The sequence below is a fragment of the Microtus oregoni genome, unplaced genomic scaffold, assembly GCF_018167655.1.
Source record: "Microtus oregoni isolate MIOR12 unplaced genomic scaffold, Mior012 000041F_ref0000270, whole genome shotgun sequence".
Classification (NCBI taxonomy): domain Eukaryota; kingdom Metazoa; phylum Chordata; class Mammalia; order Rodentia; family Cricetidae; genus Microtus; species Microtus oregoni.
In genome coordinates, this window is record NW_024543208.1 from 15,606,669 (window position 1) to 15,631,094 (window position 24,426).

Genomic DNA, 24,426 nt, shown 5'->3' on the forward strand with positions numbered 1-24,426 from the left:
TGGTTGTGGCCGCTGCTCCACATTGCCCTGTCCATGCCTGTGACATGCAAGGACCACCAACTAGATGGTTTTGATATTGAACGCCAGCTACCAAGAAGGGAAGAGTGGACATGGTGGCCTGGTAACATTTCAGGGTCAGGCATGACTGTGCAGGAATACCCTCCACCCTCCCCTCTCGTCACTGCTGTGGCCAAGGCAGAGGACTGTTTCTGTCAGTCTCAGTTTCTCCATCTGTTCAATGGGGGCTGACTCTGCCAGGTACTGTTGTGTGAGGATGAAGGCTGCATGTCTCGAGACTCCACTGGATGTCTGTGGAGTGTTTTCTGTACTCTGGGAAATGCCATGGCGGACTGAATGATTCCACGGCCGTCTCTCCAGACCCCCTTCTAGGCTTAACTGTCACCAGCTACTTCTCAGCCCGTTTCCACCACCGTAAAGTGAGTTAGTTGGGATGCAATGTTATTCATAGACAGTCTGCCTCTGTGGGTAACAGACGGTAGCTGCCTCTGTGGCAGCTGATGCCAGGAGGGACAGAAGTCCAAGGCACCAGCAGGCAGCCTTGCTTCATGTCCAGGCCCTGACTCGCATGGTGCGGACACCTGCCCAGGTTTCCTGTCCCTGGGCAGGGAGATTGATGGCATTTATCAGCCCTCTGGGAGCCTCAGGGTTCTCTTCTGTTCTCAAGGCAAATCTTTACAGTCTGGGCCTAGGGAAGAGCTCATGAGGCTATGGTGGCCACAAGAAGAGGGGATGCAGTAGCCAGCAGCTGGACAGATCACTGTAGCTCTCTGGCCTGTTTGTTCTTCTGAGATGATAAAGATGACCTCAAGAAGGAACGTTTGGGAAGCAGGTGCTGCATCAAGGGCGGCCAGTAGCAAGTAGCCTAGTGCGTTAGGTATAGTTAGAGCAAACCTCGCCCCGGGTTCTTCTTGGGCCAGACTGCAGGACTGAGCATGCGCCATGGCTGAACTAGAAATTGCAACGGTGCTGTGCTGCCACCTGCTGGCTGTACGCAGCCCCGCATCAGAGGCTACGTAGTCCAAGCGCCTTTGGCTTCTGCCAGGGAAAGCTTGGAACTCTCAGGCCAAGCTGGTCCTCACGTGAGCTCAAAGTATGGGAGCCATAGGGAGCCCAGATTCTTCAAAAAGAGGGAATGTTAACTATTCTGATACCTCCAGGAAGCACAGTCATTCAGCTTAGCATTCTCCATCAGTACCTGCAACCTGCAGATTAGAGAATGTTCTCGAATTTTCGTAGAATTCCGTAGCAGCCCCACACACGGGCAGCACATGGTGGGTGGTCTGTAAGTGACTGCTAAGTGAGAGGATGATGTGAGCTAATTGTGCCTTGCACCCGCCACACGTATTCTCCTTTACCTGTCCACATAGACCATGCAGAGGGCAAAAACAGATCAGGTTGTCGAGTAGATGTGCAGCTGGGACTCCAACCCACAGCTCGTGCCGTTGGCAGGCTCTCGCTAAATCGTGCTCTTCTTCCTTCTCCCCAGATACTATGCAACCCCAGCACCTACCTCAGCCCCGTCAGCCTCCCCGCCTGTCCAGGGACGTCGGGGAACCTGGCACTCTGTCCACCTGGGTCTGAATGACCTGGAAGAGCTTCAGGCAGCACTCAACGAGGCCGCGCAGGCTGCTGAGAATGTGCGCGCCACCACCCAGCAGCTGAGCCGGTCACTGTCTGCGGACCTGCGCCACGCCAGTAGCCTGCGAGGCTCTTGCCTCTTCTGACTCCCTGGAGACTCCAACCGAGGAGGCTCGCAACCCCTGTTGTCCCCTAGTCAAGTCTCCTGGAGCCATTGATGGCTGGAAAACGCCATGTTCCCTCCCCAGGAGCGCCACCAGCCTGCTCCTCGTAGCATGTTTAAAATGGAGAGACATTAGCCTGGGCGGTAGTGGATGGAAATCCAGGGACCAGCTCTAACAGGTGTAGTGATCAGGCTACCTCTGTCCAGGCAGAGACTCTGATACTCCTTGCCAACCCTTCTGCCCATGCCCACCTACAGCTAACAACGTGGATCTTACAGGACAGAATGTCTTTACACTAGGGAGCTACCTTGAGCTTGGATCCTTCTCAGAAGGCCAGCGAGGACAAGGAAAGCCTAGGGTCGCTGCAGTGTTCCTGTCCCTGCCTGTAATCGCCACGCTGAGGCAGGGAGACCCTGGCTAGGGATGTTCATCCTAAGTAGCCTGTGGACAGAGAGTACTTGGGGACCCGTGGAATGTCTTGGGATAGAGGCCTCCGGTGACACGTGTCCAGATCTTCTGTGATTACAGAAGTTTCCCCCATGAGCCCACAAAGCAGAGGCTACCCATGTAGGGGCAGAAACAGACGCCAGCCTCAGACCTTCCCACGACTTGCCAGGCCCTGGCTGAGGCTGAGAAACCAGGCCAGCACCCCTTTCCCCATCCCATAACAGGGTGATCTTAGCATTTCTGAAATGTGTGTTTTTCACAGATTGTTTATATATTTGAGGCATTTAAAAAATCTATTTTCGTTATTAAAGCAAATGAAGGAAAATGAATAATGGTCTTAAGAAAGGGAAAAGAAATTCCCAAAGCTACTTGTATCTGTGGTCTTTACTGAAAGTTTGCAGCTTTTAAAGATGAGGGTGGGGCAGGGAAGCGGATATCCAGCTAAGATCTCCCCAGGTACCTGCTGCATAGACTTCCGGAACAATCTGCCTGCCCTTCTATTGTCTCTAAGCATTCCTTCGTCCTGCTGTTAGTCCAGAGAGGCCAGCAAAGGAAGGCTGTAGTAGCCGGAGACGCCCCAGGCCAGATTCTCCTTCCAGATGGGGCAACACCCTCTGCCCGTGCCCACCTTGACACTGGGCATGCATGTGCAGTTCTGCAGTCTCGTTCTTCCCTCAGTACTGACAGGCAGAGCAGGGCTCCACAGAACTGTCTGTGCACGCTGCCTGCCCCGTTCTGGGTGAAGAGGGACACCGTGTCAGGAGTCTGCAGACATTGGTCATCCAGGCAGCACAGATGACCTCACCAGAGGGCCGAGTGTAGGTGGAGACCCCCTCCCCAAGAAATGGCGCTGCCCATGCTCAAGCTGAGTGGTCCTCTCTGGAAATGTCCTCACAGACACACACAGCACATCTCCTGGATGAGTGCACATCCATTTGAGTGTGAAGATTATCTCACGTCTTGTGTCTGCCACCCAGTGGACTGAGCCCCCAAAACTCGAGTCATAATAGTGAGACAGTTGTCAGCTGTCAGCCAGTCTCATCTCATAGTGATCATAGGGGCATCCTGCGAACTCCTCCTGGGGACATCCACCCCTCGGACCTACACCTGAACCTACCATGCCATCTTGCCTTGGACTTTTATACCATGCCCATGGCAGCATCCACACGAGCCCACCTGTCTCCCAGCCCACCTCTTCTCAATGATTAGGATGGCACCCTTGTGATGGGCATTACATTCCTGGATTCCCCACCCCGAATCCTTGGTGGTCTTCTGCCTTGCCGTCTTCAAGTGTGCCCTCTTGGGATTGGCACTTACAAAAACATCAGTTTTTCTCAGCTCTTTGTAGCGTGACTCAGATGTCCCTTCCTGGAAGCCTTCTCAGATTCCCCCAGGTGAGGCTTGTTGGACTTAGCTGAGACTCTACTCATGGCAGGCCTCTTGTGAATGAATGAATGAATGAATGGATGGATGGATGGATGGATGGATGAATGAAGCAAAGACATGGTTATTGAATGTTTTCCCAAGCCTTTATTGGTGTGGAGAAAGGACCAAGATGCACAGGGTGGGCGTGGTGAGCATGAAAACAGAACACAGAGAGCTGAGCCCACCCACGCCTGGCCTTTCTAGGGACCCTCCTCTGTCTTCTTTCTCTCTGGCTCACGCTGCTGCTGCTGCTGACTGCACATATCCTAGGGGACAGCAGGGAAGAGGGCAGAGAGACTGAGCCAGTTGTGGTGGCACATACCTGGAGGTGCTGAGGCAGGAGGATTGTAGAGTTACAGAGTAACCAAGCTGGTCTTGAATTCACAGAGATCCACCTGCCTCTGCCTTTGCCTCCCAAGTGCTGGGATTAAAGGTGTGAGCCACCACCAACTGTCTATAAATACATTTTTTAAAGGAAAAAAATGATCACAATGATTGACCAGAAAGGCAGGGTAGTGTCAGCCAGCTGGAACCGAGATTTACCACGGCTTCTCTGGAGTATGTAGCTCAAGCCATTTCCCTCTGAGCCCCAGCTTGTACACTCCATTGAGTGGGAGCACAGAGTCCCCCAAATGGGAGCCAGCATTTCTGAGCACGCCTGACTATAGGTGCAGGTTGAGTCTACTTGCCCCACTGTGGTGAGATGAGGCAGCTGAGCCCCACGTGGCTGGGTGACCGCTTTCCGTGCCCTGGTTGTGAGGTGGGTGGTGAGCTGTTAAACACCTCAGTTCTATGATTGTTTCCCCCTGGGAATGAGGCATTGGGGGTGGCATGTAGGGCTCAGGTGGAATCACAAAGAGCTACAATTCTCTGAAACTACGTACAAGCTCTCTGGCTGATCCTGTGACAAAGTCAAAGCTGAGGAAGCCTTTCCCTCAGCCAGGATTAGAGAGATCATCAAGACTCTGGGCCACCCCTGCCTACGCCCGAAGCCATCAGTCTTGCTGGAGTTGGAGTACCACAGAAGACATTAACCACAACTTGTAGTGAAAATGAAGGCCAGGGAAAAGCCTGGCACCCTGGCACCAGCCGTCCCCTCGGTTGCCCTTTCTCTTGCCCCTTATCCTCTCCAGTCTTTCCAGGATCTCCTTCTTAACCCCATATGCACCCAGCCTCGTTGCCTGTCTATGGTGTCTGTGAATCTCAGCTGCCACTGCAGGCCACAGAGTTGGTAACAGCAGGACACCTGCCTCCCTGGGCTACCACAGCCTCTAGGTCACCGAGAACGAGACCACGTCCAGGGTGGTGTCATCCAGCCTCTTCATTTACCTTTTTCCAGTCCGTATATATGATTTCTGACTCATCCATGCCCAGACTTTTGACAGCTTTCAGGAATTCCTCAAGAAGTTCTGGGGCAGTATCCGGCTTATTCGCTCCAGGGAGAACAGGTCAGGACATGGGAGGTCAGGCAGGGTGTGGGATGTGGGTGGGGGACCAAGGACAGGACCTTGGGGAGCTTGGGATCGGGGCGGCGAGGGGCCTACCATATAAGGACAGTCCCCAGATCTTCTTGTCTTCCAGGGCAAAGGCAAGCATGAAGCCCCTGTGTTTCATGAACACTTTCAGGTGGGCAACATGTTCTTCTGCTCCCTCTGCAGGAGGAAAGGCTCCGAGTCACTGGAATGGTGCCAAGGTTTCCATTCCCAAGGCTGGGAAGCAAGTAGCTGTGGGTAAAGGCCGGGGTCTCCCCAGAGATGCCGTGTGCCCAGTTTCTGCTGTTCTTCAGAGATGAGGAATACCAGGGGCCTTGGAAAGATGGTGACTATCTACCCCCATTACACAGAGGAGGGGCACAAGGGATAAAAGCCTCGGGGCTGCTACACAGTGTCTGATCAGGCCCATCAGCATTTGTGTGGCCGTCCCTGGGGACATGGAGGCGTGGGTGAAGTCACGGCTGCCCACCCCATGGGTTCCCACTCTGAGCTCACAGAGAATGGAAAAGATTGTTGAAAGAATGACATAACAACCCTGTGCTGTTTCCTCCTCTGATCCTTGCCATACCCTCCCAGAAAGGGCCAAGTTCACATAAAGTGTTTCCAACAGGGCCCAGCACACGGCATGAACTCTCAGTTTCTGCTGGCCAGCTACTGTTCTCTGTGCCCATAGGATCCAGGGCTGATGGAGGAAGGTCATTGGCTAATAAAGGAACTGCCCTGGCCCATTTTATTGGTTAGAGGATAGGTGGGAGGAGTAGACAGAACAGAACGCTGGGAGGAAGAGGAAGTGAGGTCAGACTCGACTGCTGTCCTCTCGGGAGCAGACGCCTGAGAGAGATGCCATGCCCCGCTCCCAGCATGAAGCTCCGACCCCGGATGGACATAGGCTAGAATCTCCCCGGTAAGCGCACCTTGGGGTGCTACACACAGATGATTAGAAATGGGCTAAATTAATATGTGAGAATTAGCCTAGAAGAGAATGGGCCAAGCAGTGATTAAATGAATACAGTTTCCGTGTAATTATTTCGGGCATAAGCTAGCCGAGCAGGCGGCTGGGGTGTTGGGGACGCAGCCCCGCCGCCCTTATTACTTCACAGGGCCTTGGCCACCCTCTCCACTAAACTTGCCTAGCCGCCCCCAGAGGCAGATCCTTCCACATGAGTGCTGGCTCTCACCGAATTTGGAGAGCATCCCATTCTCTCTCTGGATTTCCAGCTTGCTGGAGTTAAAGACGCACCGGTCCTCCCTACAGGCAAAGAGAATGAGAACAAAAGTGAAAGGTGATCAGGAGATGTGACCAGCACTGGGCTCAAGGGGCAGGCAGAGAAGACAGCTGTCCCTGTTCCTGAAAATGGCTGGGAAGGCCAAGCCGAGGCAGAGTCTGCTCAGGTCTCCAGGCGTCCCGGAACTGAGGCCAGGGCTGGGTGGGGAGCTGCTGCAAGGACTCACGTGGTCTGGTACTCCTGGAGCAGGAGAGTGTCATCTGTCAAGTTGGGGGTAAAGTAAAAATATTCTGCCTGTATCTTTTGAGCCTCCTGTTTGAAGGTGGGGTTGCGTAGAGCGGAGCCGATGTAAAACCATTTGCCGGAGAGCTGAGAAGATAAAGGCACACAGGTCAGCAGGCCTTGGTGTGTGGCAGTCAACAGCGATGAGAGGCAGGCAAGAAAGGGCTCCTGAGCCACACATCGGGGAACTGAAGCCTGGGGCCGGGATCACACAGGCAACTCAAAAATCAGGCCTCCACTGCTCTCGTCCCTTCTAGAGACTTCAGAGGAAAGCTTCTGAGTGTGGAGGCAGGAGATTGCCACCAGAGTCCCAGGCAGAGGCAAGGGAAGGAGCCTGGAGATGGCAGACTGGGAAGGAAAAGCCAGAGGAAAGGTAGCTATGCACAGTGCACAGAGCCAGGCCCTGGGCAGGCACTCACCCAGATCAGCGTGTCGTTGGTAATAGCTGTGCCTGTGATGTTGGCAGGGTCTGGGTTCTGGGCCTCCAGCAGTGGCAAGAGGCTCAAAATGACAAGAACCACGTGCAGCACCATGCCAACACTGAGAGGCACCAGAGCCAGGAAAAATTAATTCGTGGCTGGAGGGTCCAGTGACCTTTATAGCAAGATGTGGGCATGGCTCAGGAGTCCAGCCAGGGACTGAGGGGCTATGACACAATCCTACCAGTGCTGGGAAATACCTTACGCAAAACATCCTCTCAAGCCATCTGTAAGTGCAGTTCTCACAGCCAGCCTTGACCCAGACTCCTGCCCTACAATTTCCTAAAAGCCAGAGTGATTCACGGTGAAGGTGGCTACAAAGCTATTCCGAGGACACCTAACAAGTTACCAGCCATAGATCATTAATATAGATCCCAGCCAGCAATCTCATCCATTTTTTATCCCATGGAGCATGAGTGAGGCACAACCCCAGTCACAAATCAAACCCCCAAGGTGCTATGAAGAGGTTCCAGGTCAGAGTTGGGAATGAACTCGGAAGACACTCAAGGGGCCAGGTTGGGAGCCAAAGCCAAAGATGGGTGGTTAGATTTCAAATGAGTGTGATGTTTCTGGGGAGCCCTGCCCCCTGAAGACAACCAAATACCCAACAAAGGCCAGTGTAGATCTGAGGGGAATATGTAGTCCAACAAACGTCCCAGTATCTCAACCAGACAAGGATATGGTAGTGCTTGCCCAACCCAGGAGCTGTGCCCAGCATCCAGCATGCATCCAGTTCTAGTTTCTGCCTGTAGCTCGCTCTTAGTTCACAAGAATGAACACTCTCAGAAAGTGTTGCTATGGCCACACATGGCGACGCCCACTGGGGCAGGGGATCTGTTGGTGGGGGCTTGAGACCAACCTGGGTTACACAGTTTCAAAACTTCAGCAACAAAAGTGTTATAGCAGGTTACAATTTGTTCTCTTTATTTCCTGTGGCATCCATTATTTTTATATTTTAGCATAGTCAGAGTTACAGTTTTAATGACACATAATTTGTCCCTCACTTACTATATTCTAACTTCATGAGACCCTTTCTTTAATCTGTGGCATTTTGTATTGTATCTCCCCACCCCCTTGACAAGCATCAGAACAACGCCCGACCATCCAGCAGAAAAAAACATGCATCGACTCCCACATCCTGTGTGCGAATGACTCTGGTGGGGTGATTTAAAGTAACCCTAGGATCAATATGTTAAATACACCCAGGAAAAGGAGAGATGCACCGTGAGGTCTCCTGCAGAAAGAGCGCTGTCAGCACCGGAGGAAATGAGCAGCACAAATGAAGCTCAACAGCACTGCAGCCGGGAGCAGAGCTCAGATATCCCAGAGGCAGGAGGCTGTGAATCCGCTTATAGGTGTTCTAGGATGGCCTAGATTAATCTGTAAGGATAAAGATGAAGTCAGTGGCTGCCTAGGGCAAAAGAAAGGGGCCAAGAATGGCAGGGAAGGAAAAGGCAGGCCTGACTTTGTTAATCACAGATTAGAGTCCAATTCGAAAGGCACTATAGTTAAAAAGCATACCTATCACTGGCTCAAGAAAATAGGATACGGGCTGGAGAGGTGGCTCAGCGGTTCTTTCAAAGGTCCTGAGCTCAATTCCCATCAATCACAATGTGATTCCTAACCACCTGTAGTGGGATCTGCTGCCCCCTTCTGACATAAAGTCAGGCATGCCAATAGAGCTTTCATACATAAAATTAATAAATAAATCTTTTTTATTGGTTTTATTGAGCTATATATTTTTCTCTGCTCCCTTCCCTGCCTCTCCCCTTCAACATTCTCCCATGGTCCTCATGCTCCCAATTTACTCAGAAAATCTTGTCTTTTTCTACTTCCCATGTAGAAGAGATCCATGTATGCCTCTCTTAGGGTCTTCATTATTGTCTAGGTTCTCTGGGATTGTGATTTGTGGGCTGGTTTTTCTTTGCTTTATGTCTAAAAGCCACTTAGGAGTGAGTACACATGATGTTTGTCTTTCTGGGTCTGGGTTACCTCACTCACTATGATGTTTTCTAGCTCTACCCATTTGTCATCAAATTCCAAGATGTCATTATTTTTTTCTGCTGTGTAGTACTCCAGTGTGTAACATTTTCCTTATCCATTCTTTGGTTGAGTGGCATTTAGGTTGTATCCAGGTTCTGGCTATGACAAACAATGCCGCTATAAACATGGTTGAGCGCATGTCCTTGTGGTACGATTGAGCATCCTTTGGATACATACCCAAAAGTGGTATTATTGGGTCTTGAGGTAGGTTGTTTCCAAATTTTCTGAGAAATTTCCATACTGGTGTCCAAAGGGGCTGTACCAGCTTGCATTACCACCAGCAATGAAGAAGTGTTCCCTTTACCCCACAACCTCTCCAGCAAAGAAGTAAAAATACAAAATGGAAAAAAGAAAGCATATTTAACAAGTGCATCTGGCATAACTGGATATCAACATGTAGAAGAATGAAAATAGATCCGTATCTATCACTATGCACAAAACTCAAGTCCAAATGGATCAAAGACCTCAACATAAAGCCAGCCACACTGAACCTCATAGAAGAGAAAGTGGGAATTCTGTACACTTGAATGCATTGGCACAGGAGACCACTTCTAATTATAACCCGAGCAGCACAGACACTGAGAGAAACAATTAATAAACGGGACCTCTTGAAACTGAAAAGCTTCTGTAAAGCAAAGACATGGTCAGCAAGACAAAATGATAGCCTACAGAATGGGAAAAAATCTTCACTAACCCCACATCAGACAAAGGTATGATTGTTGGGTCAAAATTATCTTAGGGCCTGTACCTCAAGGCCTATAAGACAGAGAAAAATCTGGCTTGAGTCTGAGTGAGGATGAGACAGCAAAAACTCGGTAGTCTTGGCTGTCTCTCATTGGATGGAAGGACCCCCACATCACACCACGTCACTTGACCTATATAAGCTGATGCTCACAGTAAGAACTGGAGTTCCTGCTTTGACACAACTCCCTGTCACGTCTGATTGTCCTGCATTGTGGGGCTGCAGAACAGGCATCTTGTGTCGTGAGGTTGCGAAATGGGTGGATAGCAAACTCATCTTTCTCTGGGGAATAAGGAAGCTCAAGGAAGCCTAGCACTGATCTCCAAAATATACAAAGAACTCAAGAAATTGATCATCAAAAGAACAAATAATCCAATAAAAATGGAGTACAAACACTTGTAGCACAGTCACTGAGAGAAACAATTAATAAATGGGACCTCCTGAAACTGAAAAGCTTCTGTAAAGACACGGTCAACAAGACAAAATGACAGCCTACAGAATGAGAAAAGATCTTCAGCAACCTCACATCAGACAGAGGGCTGATCTCCAAAATATACAAAGAACTCAAGAAATTGGTCATCAAAAGAACACACAATCCAATAAAACATGTTGTACAGACCTAAACAGAGAACTCTCAACAGAGGAATCTAAAATGGCTGAAAGACGCTTAAGGAAAGGCTCAACATTTTTAATCATCAGAGAAATGCAAATCAAAACAACTCTGAGATCCCATTTTACACCTGTAGGAATGGCCAAGATCAAAAACACTGATGAAAAAATAAATAAATAAATCTTTTTTTTTTTTAAAAAAAAAAAGAAACTAGGATAGTCTCCATTGTGTGGATGGGATAACAAGCAGCACAGAGAAGTTAAGTGACTTGGAGAAAAACACACAGCAGCAGGCCACCAGTAAATCGACACCTCAGATATTAGGACCCCTTTCTCCCTCCTTCTGTAGCAGCACCATGAGAAGGACTGCTGATTCTTGATGTGAGATTCACCTTTGTATGCTATAATTACCATTGGTTAACAAAGAAACTGCTTGGGCCTATAGCAGAGCTATAGGGAAACAGAGCTTGGCAGGGAGAACTAAACTGAATGCTGGGAGAAAGAAGGGCAGAGTCAGGGAGAAGCCATGTAGCCCTTCCAGAGATAGATGCCAGAAGTTTTCCCAGTAAGCCACAGCCTCTAGCAATACAAAGGTTAATAGAAATGGGTTAAATTAATATGTAAGAGTTAGCCAATGAAGAAGCTAGAGCGAATGGGCCAAGCAGTGATTTAATTAATCCAGTTTCTGTGTATTTTGGGGCTGGGTAGCTGGGATGAACAAGCGGCTCTCTCCTTCCTTACAACAAATTGGCACCCATGTCGCCAACTAAATCCACTTAAAACCTGAGAGGGCTTGCAAAGGAATTCTGGATTAAAAAATAAAGTTTAGCCACATTTTTTTTCCAAATGGGTTTTGCTTGCTGGTGGTGTGCTGTGGCTCCTTTAAGAGAGGTTGTCCTGATTAAGCCATAGGGGGAAAACCTACACTATTTTGAAATGCCAGCTTTCTGGGCTGTGCTGCCAACGTGACCTCTGGCTCTTTCAGGAGACTGAGCATTTGAATAGGGTTTGTAAGCAACCTGCTACGGCTTGTTTGGTGGCAACATGGACTGGCTGTGTGCCTGGAGATGGGCATTGTGCATGGCTCTGGGAGGCCATAGAGACAGCGAGCAGCTCCACCATGCTGGACTCGGCAGGGCAAGCAGGAACTGCTGTATTTCCCCTAGGAATGGTGCAGCTTAAGTTTTAAGAAGTGCTCCTGGACAGCAAAGAATTACAGATACACAATAGGACAGATTCAGACATAAAAGACCTCTAAATGGGTCACAGTGTTGGATAAATGTACTTAGGCTTAAGAGAGAGAAGAAAAAATAAAGTATAGACAGTTATAAAAGCAAGTAAATTGTTTTAAAAAATAAAACAAAGTCTTTAAAGAGACAGAGTACAGACAGCCATAGATTAAAAGGAGTAAAGAAAAATAAGTTATGTAAAAATGGAAAATTCACAGAGAGTCTGGATTATGTATATTATTGTGTTTTCTTTGAATTTTCTGACTGCAGAGAAACATTTGATTCTGGGGATTGATAAGCTAAACCAACATATATATTTTAATGGTATCTTGCTTTCAAAATATGGGTATAAGGATATGTTACTTTGGAAAAGAGGTTCTTCTTTTGTTTTCACAGAAGATGAGAACCTGTGGATCAATTCTACACTAATGTGGTTTGATGGACCAAGAGCCCCTGAAAGGTTGCCTTGAATACCCCTCAAAAATCACTTCACCCAATAAACAGCAGGAAGCAGATTGGAGAAAACTATACCTATATTCCCAAATATTCTTTATAAATGTCTGTTTACATTTAAAGGGAGATATGCTGTAGAGATTTGCATTAGTATGGGTCTTGGTTTATTGATCCAAATTTAAGGTCAATTTTATTATATGATATTTCTGGTTTTGATTAAGGTATTGTGTTTGTGCAGCTCATTAAAAATGTAATGTATAATTAAGAAATATAGGTTAATAGATAATCATCTATAATAGTCAAGCTTGTAGTCATATTAGTTAGATTTTCTAGATGTACAGAGATGTATTTCAAATGGATAGGCATTCTTCAAACTTTTAAAAGACTACAGAATATGGCATTTAAAATGTTTTAAGAAGTTAGGACTTTTCATGACAATGAGACACATATGCTCCTGGCAGCACCAATTACTTCAAGAGGAAGGTGGGCATCAATGAGGCTCCTTATGGAGTTTGCTAGCCATTTTGGCAAGAAACTGCTTTTGCCTGGACTGCTTGATGTTATGCTGTATGAACTGAACATGCAGCACCTACAGAAAAATGACTGCTGAACTTGCCTAAAGGTGAGACCATCCTTCAGGGCTCCTGCTTCATGAAAGAGTCTGCCAGACATTCTGCAGGACACAGAAGAAAGCAACTGACAAACTGTCAATATATGTGGAACTGTCTTTGAAATTTTCTGCTTCATGGAAAAGTCTGCCCTATGCAATGAGTCTGTAGGCTGAAGATGGATACCCCAATTTTGCAGAAAAACTTTGAGTGACTGTCCAGGTAGTGAGATGTCTCTGTCAATTCTAGAGTTTTGGAAGTTTCTTACAATGAACTTAGGTAATATTATATCCTTCTGGAGTCTTTGATGGTGTTGAAGAATAGATATAGTTTTCCTGAGTCATGATATTGTAACTGCAATTCTTGCTTGATACCTGCTTTGTTATATGTTAAAGTTAAAACTTTCCTTTTTCATTTAAACAGAAAAGGAAAGGTGATGTGGGATTCCCCTCTGTATGCTGTGAATAACATTGGTTAATAAAGGAACTGCTTTGAGCCTATAGCAGAGCAGAGCAGAGCTACAGGGGAAGAGAGCTAGGCGGGGTAAACTAAACTGAACTCTGGGAAAAAGAAGGGCGGAGTCAGAGAGAAGCCATGGAGCCCTGCCAGAGATAGACAATGGAAATTTTTCTGGTAAGCCACAGCCTCTGGTGATATGCAGGTTAATAAAAATGGGTTAAATTAATATGTAAGAGTTAGCCAATAAGAAGCAAGAGCTAATGGGCCAAGCAGTGATTTAATTAATACCGTTTCTATGTGATTATTTTGGGGCTGGGCAGCTGGGAACCAACAAGTGGCTCTCTGCTTCTACAGATTCTAATTAGAATCTGTAGGTCAGGGCTGAGAAAATATACCAAATATTGTTGGGATAAGTCCAGGTCTTGTGTGGAGATCTTGACAACTTACGTATGACTGACCTCTTTGAACTTCAATTCCTTTGTATGAAAGCCTTTCACGGTCTGCCCACCTTTCACAAGCCAAGCACATGAGATGAAAGCATAACACACAATGTACTCATTCAGGGGGCATGGCCAGTTTACAGGAACTATCTCCATTGGGAGCATAAATGGTTTTTTTCCTGGCTTGACCCATGTGCAACTGGCTTCTACAGATCCAAGAGCAGGTGCTGAGGTGTTGGCTCAGTGTGTAAAGTGCTTGCCCTATAACACAGGGACTTGAGTTTGATCCCAGGAACTCATATACTAAAGTCTGGCCATGGTGGCACATACCTACCATCCCTGAAGAGGAAGGACAGAGATGTGCAGGTTCCTGGTGCTCAATGTCCAGGCAAACTGGCTGACTTGACGAGCTCAAGGCCAAATGAGAGATCCTATCTTAAGAAACAGGGTTGACTTCTCTGAGGAAAAACATCTGAGGTTTGTCACACACACACACACACACACACACACACACACACAGAGTGAGAGAGAGAGAGAGAGAGAAAGAGAGAGAGAGAGAGAGAGAGAGAGAGAGAGAGAGAGCACATACACACACACACAGAGGGGGGCATGTGCACACTCAGTAGCAATTGACCACTATTCTACTCTCCTACTGTGGACTGAGGACTGAGAGCCCTACCCATGACTGGCAGGCAGGACAGAGCACACTTCTCATGGCAAAATGAAGTCCCTCTCAAGTCCTTGACCCAGGCAAGACGCTGGACCCAGAACTTTCAGTGTCCTTTTGTCTGTCCTCTTCTTTTCCTCACAAGCTACTGGACATTGTGGGGTGAACTGGCTTTGACTGACCTTGCAGCACCCCGTGCACAGGACAAGGCCAGCAAACTGAGCTTTTCCCTGGAAGGCCAGCTTGCAGGGGAACCCATTCTGATGACTTCCTGACACCTCGGTTGCACAATGGGAGGTTGAGAAATGTGGGGATGCTGGCTTAGAGGAAGCTGCCAAGTGCAACTTCTGGGAAGAAACTGGCTCAGCTCCAGGGTTTTAGCTGGCCAGGTCACAGAGACCCATGAATCAGTGAGGCAGAGCGATGCACATACTCCCTTTCCCCCTCCAGCCCTTCCTGTTGGCTCCTGTGTCTCCAGTGTCAAATATACAAAGTCAGAGAGGCTACTGACGGTGTTAGAGTTCTGATTCCCAGGCCAACCTGTCCTGTTGTCTCAGATCTGCCATGTGTCACCTGCATAGACCCAGTGACTCTAGTCTCTGTTCTGAGCAAAACAGTGATGTCTGTTTCATGGCATCCAAGCCCCTCTGCCGCTGCCCTATCACCAGAAGAGGGTCACTGGCTCTTCCTATTGTGTAAATGAGCAAGGCTTGTTTCCCCAGCTGCAGTTGTGGACTCCAAACCATGCTGATGACTGGACGCTGAGGTCTGTAGTAGTAGGTGTCCATATTGCACAGCATAGAGAAGGTTCTCAAACTGAGGAAGCAGTAACTTCAGACTTTTGCCTGTAGCTTTTCCAGGCAGGTGTTATGAATTCTCTAAGATGGAGTGTTACGATAGCCAGAAGGGGAACACAGCCAGTATCTACCCACCGAAGAACAGATAACTTGCAATCTATCCTTACTGTATGCATTCTGGCCCAACGACAGCCATCTTGAATTAGGCATTTCTTTCAGGGAACCTCCTGTTTTCCTTGCTTAGGTTCTCAGCAAACTATAAATTGGTACATTAGCATGGTATGTTGAACTATTGTGTAGTACATATATGTGGGTAGGTGTCATGTATGTTCATATATGCATATCTGAGTATACATGCATGCATGTGCCTGTAGAGGCCAGTGCACTTGGTGTTGCTGTGTCCAGGATCACCTTTCTGTAGTAGATCCCCAATAAACATGTGCACTCCTAATCAGCCCACTTCTTTCTTTGCTTTGATGGCACCTATGGTCATTACTTACATTCTGGGCTGGGTCAACCCAGAATAATAAGATGTTAACAGCATTGCCATCAAAATGAAAGAAGAAACAACACATGATTCAACACACACATGCAAACCCCTGGGTTCCATCCCTGGGAATGGAGCCCAGTGGAGGCTGGAAGGGCCCAGGACAGCTCCAGGCCTAGGGGCTTGGTTAGAGAATGACTCTTGCTCCTCCTTCAGAACCCTGGCAGATGGCATCCATTTTGTTCTAAGCTTTAAGACTCAGTAGGGCCCCTCCGTGCATGTTCCCCATCACTGAAGAAGCCTGTCTGTGAGTGAAGAAGCATCAGACCACAGCCATCATTCCATTGCTCAGTTTTAAATATTTATTTAAAGTCCAGAAGGGAACTTGAGAAACAGAACCCACTAGGGGTTTGACCACACTGACATTTAGACAGAAACAAAAGGACGGCAGTGAACACACATCAACGGACTGAGGGAAACACAGAAGGGGGAACAGGAAGCAGCACTCCGATGGGGACCAGACGATGCACATCTAGCCTGGGCGGGGTGGGAGGGGTTTACAGACTGTCTGGGGAGGGTGGGCCGGGGAAGTATTAAATAATGAAAAGCAAATCCAATTCCCCACAAGACACAACTTTAGAAACACACAAATAGACACTGTAACATCAACCTTCTATAAAAATAACTCCATAGTTAAAATAACTTCAAAATCCAACTGGGTCCCAACCTACGTAGGTTGCATGGAAGGTTACTGTTGTGGGGACCGACGAGGTGTTTGTCATCAGTCCTTCCTTCTCCGCCCACATCGGCGGCACTGAGGGGAAAGCACAGTGGGTCCCTACATAGCTGTGAGATGCTGAGAAAGCGGGAGGTTGGCTGCGCTTGGAGTATGGACTCTTGGGAGGGAAGACCTTGGGTCTTCTGAGATGGCTTTGTATTTACATCCACCTTCAAGGTCAGCCCTAGCCGATATTCTTCCTCAGATCCGAGGAATCTTCTCCCAGGGCAGGTCTTCTAAAGGGAACTGAACCCTCCAGGAGCAAGGAGGACCGCGTTATCATCAGAATGCCTCCTCAAGAACAGAAGCAGAAATCTCTATACTTCTGGTTACTGGTAGGATTTTTTTTTGTTTTTCTTTTCTTTTTTCCTTTTTTTCTTTTTCCTTTGCTTCCTCCTCAGCAGATTACAGGGGTAGCAATAGTAACATTGTTAAATCCCCATTTGGAGGAGAGAGAGATTGTGGACAAGGTCCCACTAAAAACGTTTTTCCAAAGCCTGTGGTAACAAAAATAGTAGCACCTTCAGAATCTTAAATAAGGTTATTTTTTTCTTTGTAAAAAATCACATACATTACAAGAGACAATTGTGAGCACCAGCGATTTCACAGTGGGAGGTAGCATACAGCACCCCAGCCTGGGGGTCAATCTCTCCACACCCCCAGCTCTCTTGTTCTTCCTCACCTCTCCCAGGTGAAAAAATAGGAATACATCTTCTCTTTGTTTAAATAATATATATAGATAGATTTCTTTCTTTTTCTCCTCTTTTTTTTCATGTCTCCTTTCTAATATTGCACATCAAAAGCTCCCTAACAGAGACCAGCTGACAACACGCCGCACCCTTTCCTTGAGGTGGCATCAATGGAGGTGGGGCTCTTTGGGCAGAAAGTTGGGGAGGAAGGGGGTGTCTGCAGAACTGGGCAAGAGGCCATGGCTGGAGTAGGCTACAAGTTCTGCTTGCTCTGATTGGCTCTTTGGTTGGTTCTTGGGGCTAGGCTGAGATGGCAGTTCTCCAGGACAGCCTAGTACAGCCTGGTACCCTTTCTCAGATCCTGCTGAGCAGATAACCTCTGGGGCCTGCACCAGGGTCCTAAGGCAGCATCCTGAATCTTCTGGAACTAACTGCCCCCAGCCTCTTCTCTCTCCACAAGACTTAGAGGAGCCTCTAGGTCAGAGGTCGGAGGTCAGAGGAAGCATGCAGGTCCGACTTCAAGGCGGTACTGCTTCCCTGATGAGACAGGTGGGAGGTTGTCCACGCTGACAATGGGCAGCTGCTGGGGGTCCTGAGTCCGGAAGGTGAACAGTGTCTGGTGCCAACGGCCATCATGGATCTGTAGGAAGATGACAAATGCATTTCTCATCCTTCTTTGTTTTGCAGAAACAATGACTTGTATGTGGCACATCTGGGCAAACATCTGGCTTGGTTGCTTCCGTTTTTATTTCCATTTATCTTCTATCTATCTGTCTGTCTGTCCGTCCGTCCGTCCATCCATCCATCCATCCATCCATCCATCCATCCATCCATCCATGTATTTATCTATGTATCTGTTATCTATCTATCATCTATGTATGTATCTATGTATCTATCATCTATGTATCTATCCCTGTTTGTATGTATCATCTATGTATGTATGTGTGTATGTATGTATCTATCTATCTATCTATGTATCCATCCATCTATCTTTGAGAAAGGGTCTCATAAACCCCATCCTTGTCTTAAACTCCTGTTTCTCCTGCCTCTACTTCCCCTTTCCTCCCCAAATCAGCTACTGGGATCATAAGTGTGAACCATTCCACCAACCTCAATTTTTAATGTCTTTTCTTTTGTTCTTATTAAGTAATAGTGTGTGGAGTTCACTGTGCTTTAAATTTGGGACACATTCCTAGTTACTTCCCACGAACAGATTCTACAGGTGGACTCCAGATCCAAGGACAGCCCTTGATCTGGAGTCCGTCCTGGTCTCTGTTTACACAGAGCTGTTCTCCAGCGTCTTCTTCTCAGTAGCTTCATGCGGGTGCCACATCCTAATGACACCGAGGTTACTAGATTTACTTTACGAAAGTAGTTTTACCTTTGGACGACTTTCTCCCTCAACCCTTAAAGCACATAGTGTTTAAGACATTTGAAAGTGACCAAAACTGTTAAAAGAAAGAAAGTAGCCTGACCAGTGGAAGGAAGAGAATAGGTACTCTTTCAATGAGGCCTTTGCAAGATAACAAATGTTCTTAGCCTGGAGAACTCAGGTTCCCAGAGAGGTTAGCCTAGGGAGGGCAAGGCCCTGGGTTCATACACACGTGTGCACACGTGCGCACGCGCGCACACACACACACACACACACACACACACACACGACATGAGGAACACAAAGTCAGTTTTAAAAATAAATCACTCTAATGAGATTACATGATGATAAAAGAAGTATATACAATGTAGTATAAAATGATAAGACATACACACAAAACTAAACAATTTCTCTAGCGTCCCCACATCAAGGGACAATGAGGGGCTCCAACAGTTACCTTGCAGCCATCCACAGACACCTCTGGCCTGAACTGACCCCCAGCTTCGAAGACCTGTCCATTCCAGGCACGGAAGCGCACAGCTTGTCTGGCAGAGGGGCGTCCCGGGCCTTCCTGCCACACTGTCAGGTTCAGGCAGTGGATTGTGATGTGCTGTGTCCCTTCAGAGCTGAGCAGGTGTAAGAAATTCATCTGGACCCGGCTGACAGCAAACTCCAGCTGTGGAGAGATGCAGGTGGGAAGCAAGCCTCAGAAGCCCCGCCTTTCTGGAAGGCACCAGGGTCAGCCCTTTCCTGGCTAGTTTTTTTCCTGCATCATCTTTCCACTTGAAAGACAGGGAAACCGAGTTCCGTGTGAGCTGATCCTGTAGCCCAGTGGCTGTTCAAGCCCGGAACCAGAGGTCTGAGAGTCTTGTTGTGGTTTGTTTTCTCTTCTCTCAGGTAGGTGAGCTAAGGGTTCAGCCGGGTTGAGAGGCTGGCAAGGATTTTGCCAAAGCTGAGTGTAGAGGAAATATAAGGGGCCATAAAGAATTTAGTCTATAAAGGACTCAAGAGCTACCAGAGCTGTGGTGTGGGGCTACGGGAAGGTGGGGCTTGGTGGAAGGCAGTTAGTTCACTGAGGGCAAACCCTTCAATAGGATATTTTGCTTCCGCTCATTCCCGCTAGCTGGGAAGTAAGTAGCTCTTCTCTCCTATGTATAGTCCGTACCTCAGCCCCAAGGCAAAAGAGCTAAGCAATCTGTAGGAAACAAAGAAACCTCTTTTCCTTCCAGTTGTATCTGAATTTTGTTACAGAGACACAAAGCTAATTAGTCTGCCGCTGTTCCTGCTGGAGAGGACACCTCTGCTGGGCCCTTCTGTGGCCAATGCAGAGCGACACCATGTGGTCCCCCAAACCTCCAAGTGGCCCTGCTGGACTGGAAGCTCCAGCTGCAGGGATAGTGGCAAGTCTGACCTCTCCACACCTTGCTTGGGGTCTGGCTACGTCAGGAAGCCAGCAGACTTGTTGAGTGGACGCAGCACCGTCTCAGTATGGGGAGGTGCCTCAGAGAGTCACTGGATACAAAAGTCTGGGGTTCCCTGCCTCCCCTGCAGCAGAGCAGCTTCTCTATGTGGCACACCCCTACCCTTACCCCACATGGACAGCCTTGTACAGCAGACAAACAAGCCATGGAAGGTCATCCTAGCCCCTCAGCTGCTGCCTGCCTGCTTTACTGTAGAGTCACCTGGTCCCACCCCAGAATGCCTAGCCCAGGGACAGACGTGGTGTGCAGGCACTGAACAGAAGTTAAAGGGTATGCATGCAAGACCAGTGCATGTCCCTGGCAGTCAATGCATGATTCTCCCAGACTACAGACTATTCCAAGCGAAGCTCTTCAGCACTGAGACCCCAAGTGTGTGAGAACATGGCAGTGTGAAAGGGTTTCTTAATCACACATTAGAACTACACACGCCCAACGTCTAAGTGAGGAAGCTATGACTCCAGAGGGGATGGCTTTCCCACAGCCCTTCAGGAGGTCAAGCAGGGCTCGGGGCAGGGACTGGCAAGACGGGCAGAACCTGGTGGGAATGGGGAGCAGATGGTACCTTGGAGGCCGTGATGGGCTTCAGACACGTCTGTCCACCATGTGTAAAGTTACAGGAGACTTCAATGGTGTCAGAGGAGCAGCCGAGGTTGGGGTCCACCCAGTAGGTCCCTGCAGCAGAGCAGGACAGGGACATGTGTATCAGAAGGAGACTGGAGGGGTTTCTGTAGGACCTGTGCCTGTGACTCACGGGGCTGCCGTGGGGTGGGAAGTTAAGGGGCAGGGCAGACAGACACAAGATTTCTCAAGGCACAGGTAGGGAAGGATGCCTTCTAGATAGAGCTGACAAATGTGGAGTCCCACGCTCTGGAAAAATGCCCTGGGCTTCTGCTGGGATGTATTTACTCTATAGAGCAGACAGCTAGGCTATCATCCCCTCTAGCTTCTTCAAGGCTCTGGCTTCCTCCCGACCTGCCCAGGGAGCTGGCGCTCTGGCTACATCTGACTCCCTCCATCTGCCCTTCTGCCTGCATCTGGCATCCTTGCTGGGTTTCCTGGCTGCCAAGAGCTCAGCAGCAGAGGAAGGGGTGCCCCAACATCTACTTCTAGCTCTGTACTGCTGTACACACCCTAACTCACAGCTGAGGTCAAATGAGGTTAGATGCTGAGGATCCCTGCTCAAGCAAGAAGCCCCTGGGGTTCTCTCAGCCCTTGGAGGGCTTTTTGTTTTGTTTTGCCTTTCAAAGTCCTTATCTCTGTGCTCTGAATGGTCCCAGCTTGTGACACTAAGGGGTCCATATGGCCCCTTCTCTTTACAAAGCCCTCAAAGCCTGAACCATAGGCCAGGCACTGAAGCTTGGAAGCTGCTTGCTGAGTGAATAAAGGATGCTGTGTGTCTATCTCTGCGAGGACAGAAACTTGGCTGAGCTATGCCAGTGCCAACATTCTGGGGCCCGAGTGCCTCCTGAATTTGTGCCACCACAACACAGGCAGGAAGCCCCTGCTCATCCCACAGACACTCTTACCGTCTGCCACCCTCTGCTCACAGTCCAGGAGGTCCCGGCAGACCCGGGCTGGATTCTCCTTGGTGCCCAAGGGTGTCTTAATGCTCTGGATGAGGTTGCTGAGGTAGTGTAAAGTTTTGAAGATCTCTCCTCCCTGGTCCAGCACCAGCTGCTCTGGATAGCTGTACCCCTGCTATGGAGAAAAGCAGGACCACTAGCTCATTTTGTCCTGGCCTTGTCCAATGTCCCAGACACATCGCTCTAATGTTCTCACTGTCTAGGGGACCCAGCGACCTCCCAGTTCCTGGCTAGCTTAGACTGACTACCACTCCATATCACAAATAAGGAGAGGGAGGGTCAAGGACATAATGAAGCAGGGACAAGGGCTGCTTTCTTGTCCCAGGCCTATGAGCCCAGCAGTGTTGGTAGGAGGTCTGAGCTAGAGGAATGAGCTCCCCACCATGAGAAGGAAGCAAGGCTGCAAAATGGGCTCTGATATTGGCTGGAACACCTGAGACCATATCAGCCTGGAACTGTGGGCCAGAGCTGACCAGGCTGTGTCTCAGCAGCACCCTGAGGCTCCCTTGCTTCTGGGTGACCCCTGGGTGACCCTGGGAAGCTGCTTTGGGCTATGGTCCAGAAAAGCATCCGTCTCTCACTCAGGGCAGATGCACACCAGATGTGAGAGGTTTCCAAGACATGAAAAGGCACGGAGTCTGCATCTGGATGATTTCCACCTGAGCCTGTGAGGCATCACTATGACACTTGGTGTCAGCCATGCACGGAGTCTGCATCTGGCCTGGCTGTGGTTTCCACCTGAGCCTTAGTGGAGGCATCACTAGGACACTTGGTGTCAGCCATGCACGGAGTCTGCATCTGGCCTGGCTGTGGTTTCCATCTGAGCCTTAGTGATGATTTCCACCTGAGACTGTGAGGCATCACTAGGACACTTGGTGTCAGCCATGCACGGAGTCTGCATCTGGCCTGGCTGTGGTTTCCACCTGAGCCTTAGTGACTGTGAGGCATCACTAGGACACTTGGTGTTAGCCATGGGGACAGCATCCACCTCCACGACCTCTCCCAGGACCGGAGGTCATGTGAGCAGAAGTTCTGGCAGTACCTCTGGTCTGATTGCTCCACGAGCATCCATCCACATCTGGAAAGCTCTCCCAAGGTCATCTTGCTGCTATACAAGGACAATAAAAGATGTGTATCCTGTCCCCCTCCCAGGGGAAGCCAGATTTAGAAAGTAGAGCCAGGGGTGCAAGCACCTACTTTCTCACTGCCACCCATGCCCCCACCCCACAGAGTCTTGACCAAGGCACACATTCTCTGCTGAGCCCTCCTTCCCTTGCAGAGTCAATGCTGAAAATGCCACTCCCTCCCACCAAGTCCTTCAGTAAATCCTCAGGGCGCTCTTGGTATTAGGTTCAACTCTTCAACATGGTTAAAAGCCCCATGTGGTACTGTGATCTTCATCCTTGTCTCCCTCCACAGTGAACTAGAACCAGACACACACAGCTCTTCTGCCTAGCCCCAGGACCTTTGTACATCTTCCCATTGCCCAGGGACGTCTTCCCTGTCTCCAACACAGTATCTACCCGGTTTTCCCAGAGAGGACACTGAGCCCCACCAATGGTGTGTTTTTAATTGCTGTGACTAGGTAAGGGATATTTCTGTATCTCAAGGCTGGAAGCAGGAAATGCTGCTAGCAGAGCTATGGTGTTTCCGCCTCCAGGCTGCTGAGACCCATCCTCCACATCTCCACGGACCCATGGTTCTGATTATATTGCTCTTGTGTGTGTCTGGCCTCAACTTTGGCACCCAGATGGGTTGAGCACAGCTATAGGCTTACCAAGAGCATGGCAAAGGGGCTGGGGCTGGGGTCCAGAGCAGGGCTGTTGGGGGATTCCCAGCCCTGAACGTTCCCACTGATGGTCCAACCTTAGTTCCCTGGTCTGGAAGATGAGTCCCTGATAAAACATTCTCCGGGAACTACTAAAAGCATTTCTAATACTGCCTGGCATCCGACGAGTGGTATAGTTCAGCCAATAGTGCTATAGAGCTCGCTCCCCTTTTCCGTGTCTAGGAAGGAAAGGGACTTTGTCTAGCTCTTCTTCCTGCCTGTCCTTCTGATGAAGACAAGGATGACACAGGCAAGTGCTTTGTGTGTACGGACAGCACCAAGGGAGGAATGGGTAGAAGCTGGGATGTGAAGAACAGGGACTCTGAGCATCTAGTAGCCCCAGGGCTCCTTCTCCATGTTATGCCCTGGAGATGCTGTCAGGGTCTGAGCCAGTGCTCACTGGAGTAGGGACATCATGGGGACTAACTGGTCTCCAGGCTGGAAGAGTTGAGCTAGGATGGTGTTGCTGTGCAACCAGAGAACAAAAGGAGCCCAATGCAGCCTTGTGCCTGACCCTATAGACACGCAGCCTAAGGAGGAGAAAGCCCAACATCAACCTTCATGTGTAAAGGACAGACAGCCCCGGAGACTGGCGCTAGAGCAGCCCCTTGCTCACAGCTGGGACATGGATGGCCTCTTGCTCAGGGCTCCAGTGCAAAGGTACAGCCACTGTGGCCAGAGAAGGCTCATCAGCTTCTTCTCCCCTGCCCACCCTACAGCCTCACCCTAGGAATCAAAAAGAATGGTTGATAACTTACAAACTGGACCGGATGCCAAGGAGGACCCTGGAAAAGAAGGTGCAGGGTCAGGATTTGACAGGAACTTGTGTTGGAGGCTCAGGTCGCTGGAGACCGGAGGGGCTATCTAGCAGGAGGATGCTGGCTAGACCACAAGCCTGTGGGATTAGCTGTTTCTTTGGGTTGGAGCACTTCCTCTTAGAGGGAGAGGGCAAGTGGACCTCAGGAAGAGTCATCAGGCCCCTCCCCAGGGTAGATAATGAGTTGCAAAGACTGGGGTGTATGTTGGGGGTGGGGCAGACTCTCCTG

General features: G+C 49.0%; 3 protein-coding genes across 9 annotated transcripts in view; 1 reads left to right on the forward strand and 2 right to left on the reverse strand.

Moving 5' to 3' along the window:
- Window positions 1-2,566, forward strand: part of Akna (AT-hook transcription factor) — a 47,074-nt gene extending 44,508 nt beyond the window's left edge. For 2 of the 3 annotated variants that reach the window (XM_041632465.1, XM_041632464.1), the window contains exon 22: window positions 1,508-2,566. In XM_041632465.1, coding sequence (XP_041488399.1) covers window positions 1,508-1,745 — 238 coding nt within the window. In that variant the 3' untranslated portion in view covers window positions 1,746-2,566. The remainder of the gene's footprint in view (window positions 1-1,507) is intronic. The other variant, XM_041632466.1, reaches the window with a different exon arrangement.
- A 1,151-nt stretch (window positions 2,567-3,717) lies between these two features.
- Window positions 3,718-7,189, reverse strand: Orm1 (orosomucoid 1). 5 transcript variants are annotated; one of them, XM_041632509.1, is made up of 6 exons: window positions 7,056-7,189; window positions 6,581-6,723; window positions 6,307-6,377; window positions 5,180-5,287; window positions 4,965-5,068; window positions 3,718-3,901 (listed from the first exon to the last, which is right to left on the reverse strand). In XM_041632509.1, exons 1-6 carry the CDS (start codon window positions 7,167-7,169, stop codon window positions 3,836-3,838), a joined length of 606 nt encoding a protein of 201 aa, XP_041488443.1. In that variant the 5' UTR covers window positions 7,170-7,189; the 3' UTR covers window positions 3,718-3,835. The 5 variants fall into 5 exon arrangements, with proteins under 5 accessions (XP_041488443.1, XP_041488442.1, XP_041488441.1 ...); XM_041632508.1 differs by having other exon boundaries at window positions 4,965-5,071; XM_041632507.1 differs by having other exon boundaries at window positions 6,259-6,377.
- Window positions 7,190-16,060: 8,871 nt separating this feature from the next.
- Col27a1 (collagen type XXVII alpha 1 chain) overlaps window positions 16,061-24,426 on the reverse strand; it is a 119,173-nt gene continuing 110,807 nt past the window's right edge. Inside the window, exons 56-61 of the mRNA XM_041632459.1 lie at window positions 24,139-24,165; window positions 22,595-22,660; window positions 21,496-21,664; window positions 20,532-20,641; window positions 18,946-19,164; window positions 16,061-17,756 (exon numbers count right to left, since the gene is read on the reverse strand). Of these exons, the coding sequence (XP_041488393.1) occupies window positions 17,610-17,756; window positions 18,946-19,164; window positions 20,532-20,641; window positions 21,496-21,664; window positions 22,595-22,660; window positions 24,139-24,165 (738 nt within the window). The 3' untranslated portion in view covers window positions 16,061-17,609. The remainder of the gene's footprint in view (window positions 17,757-18,945; window positions 19,165-20,531; window positions 20,642-21,495; window positions 21,665-22,594; window positions 22,661-24,138; window positions 24,166-24,426) is intronic.

Bases quoted from the DNA above. Each gene is read 5' to 3' on its own strand.
- Orm1 (XM_041632506.1), bottom strand. From the start codon at position 7,169: ATGGTGCTGCACGTGGTTCTTGTCATTTTGAGCCTCTTGCCACTGCTG. The intron at 6,378-6,580 runs GTGAGTCCTTGC...CTTTGCCTGTAG, and splicing joins CTCCAGGAGTACCAGACCAC to GGAGGACCGGTGCGTCTTTA. The intron at 3,902-4,964 runs GTAAATGAAGAG...GCTGTCCCCTAG, and splicing joins TATATACGGACTGGAAAAAG to GATATGTGCAGTCAGCAGCA.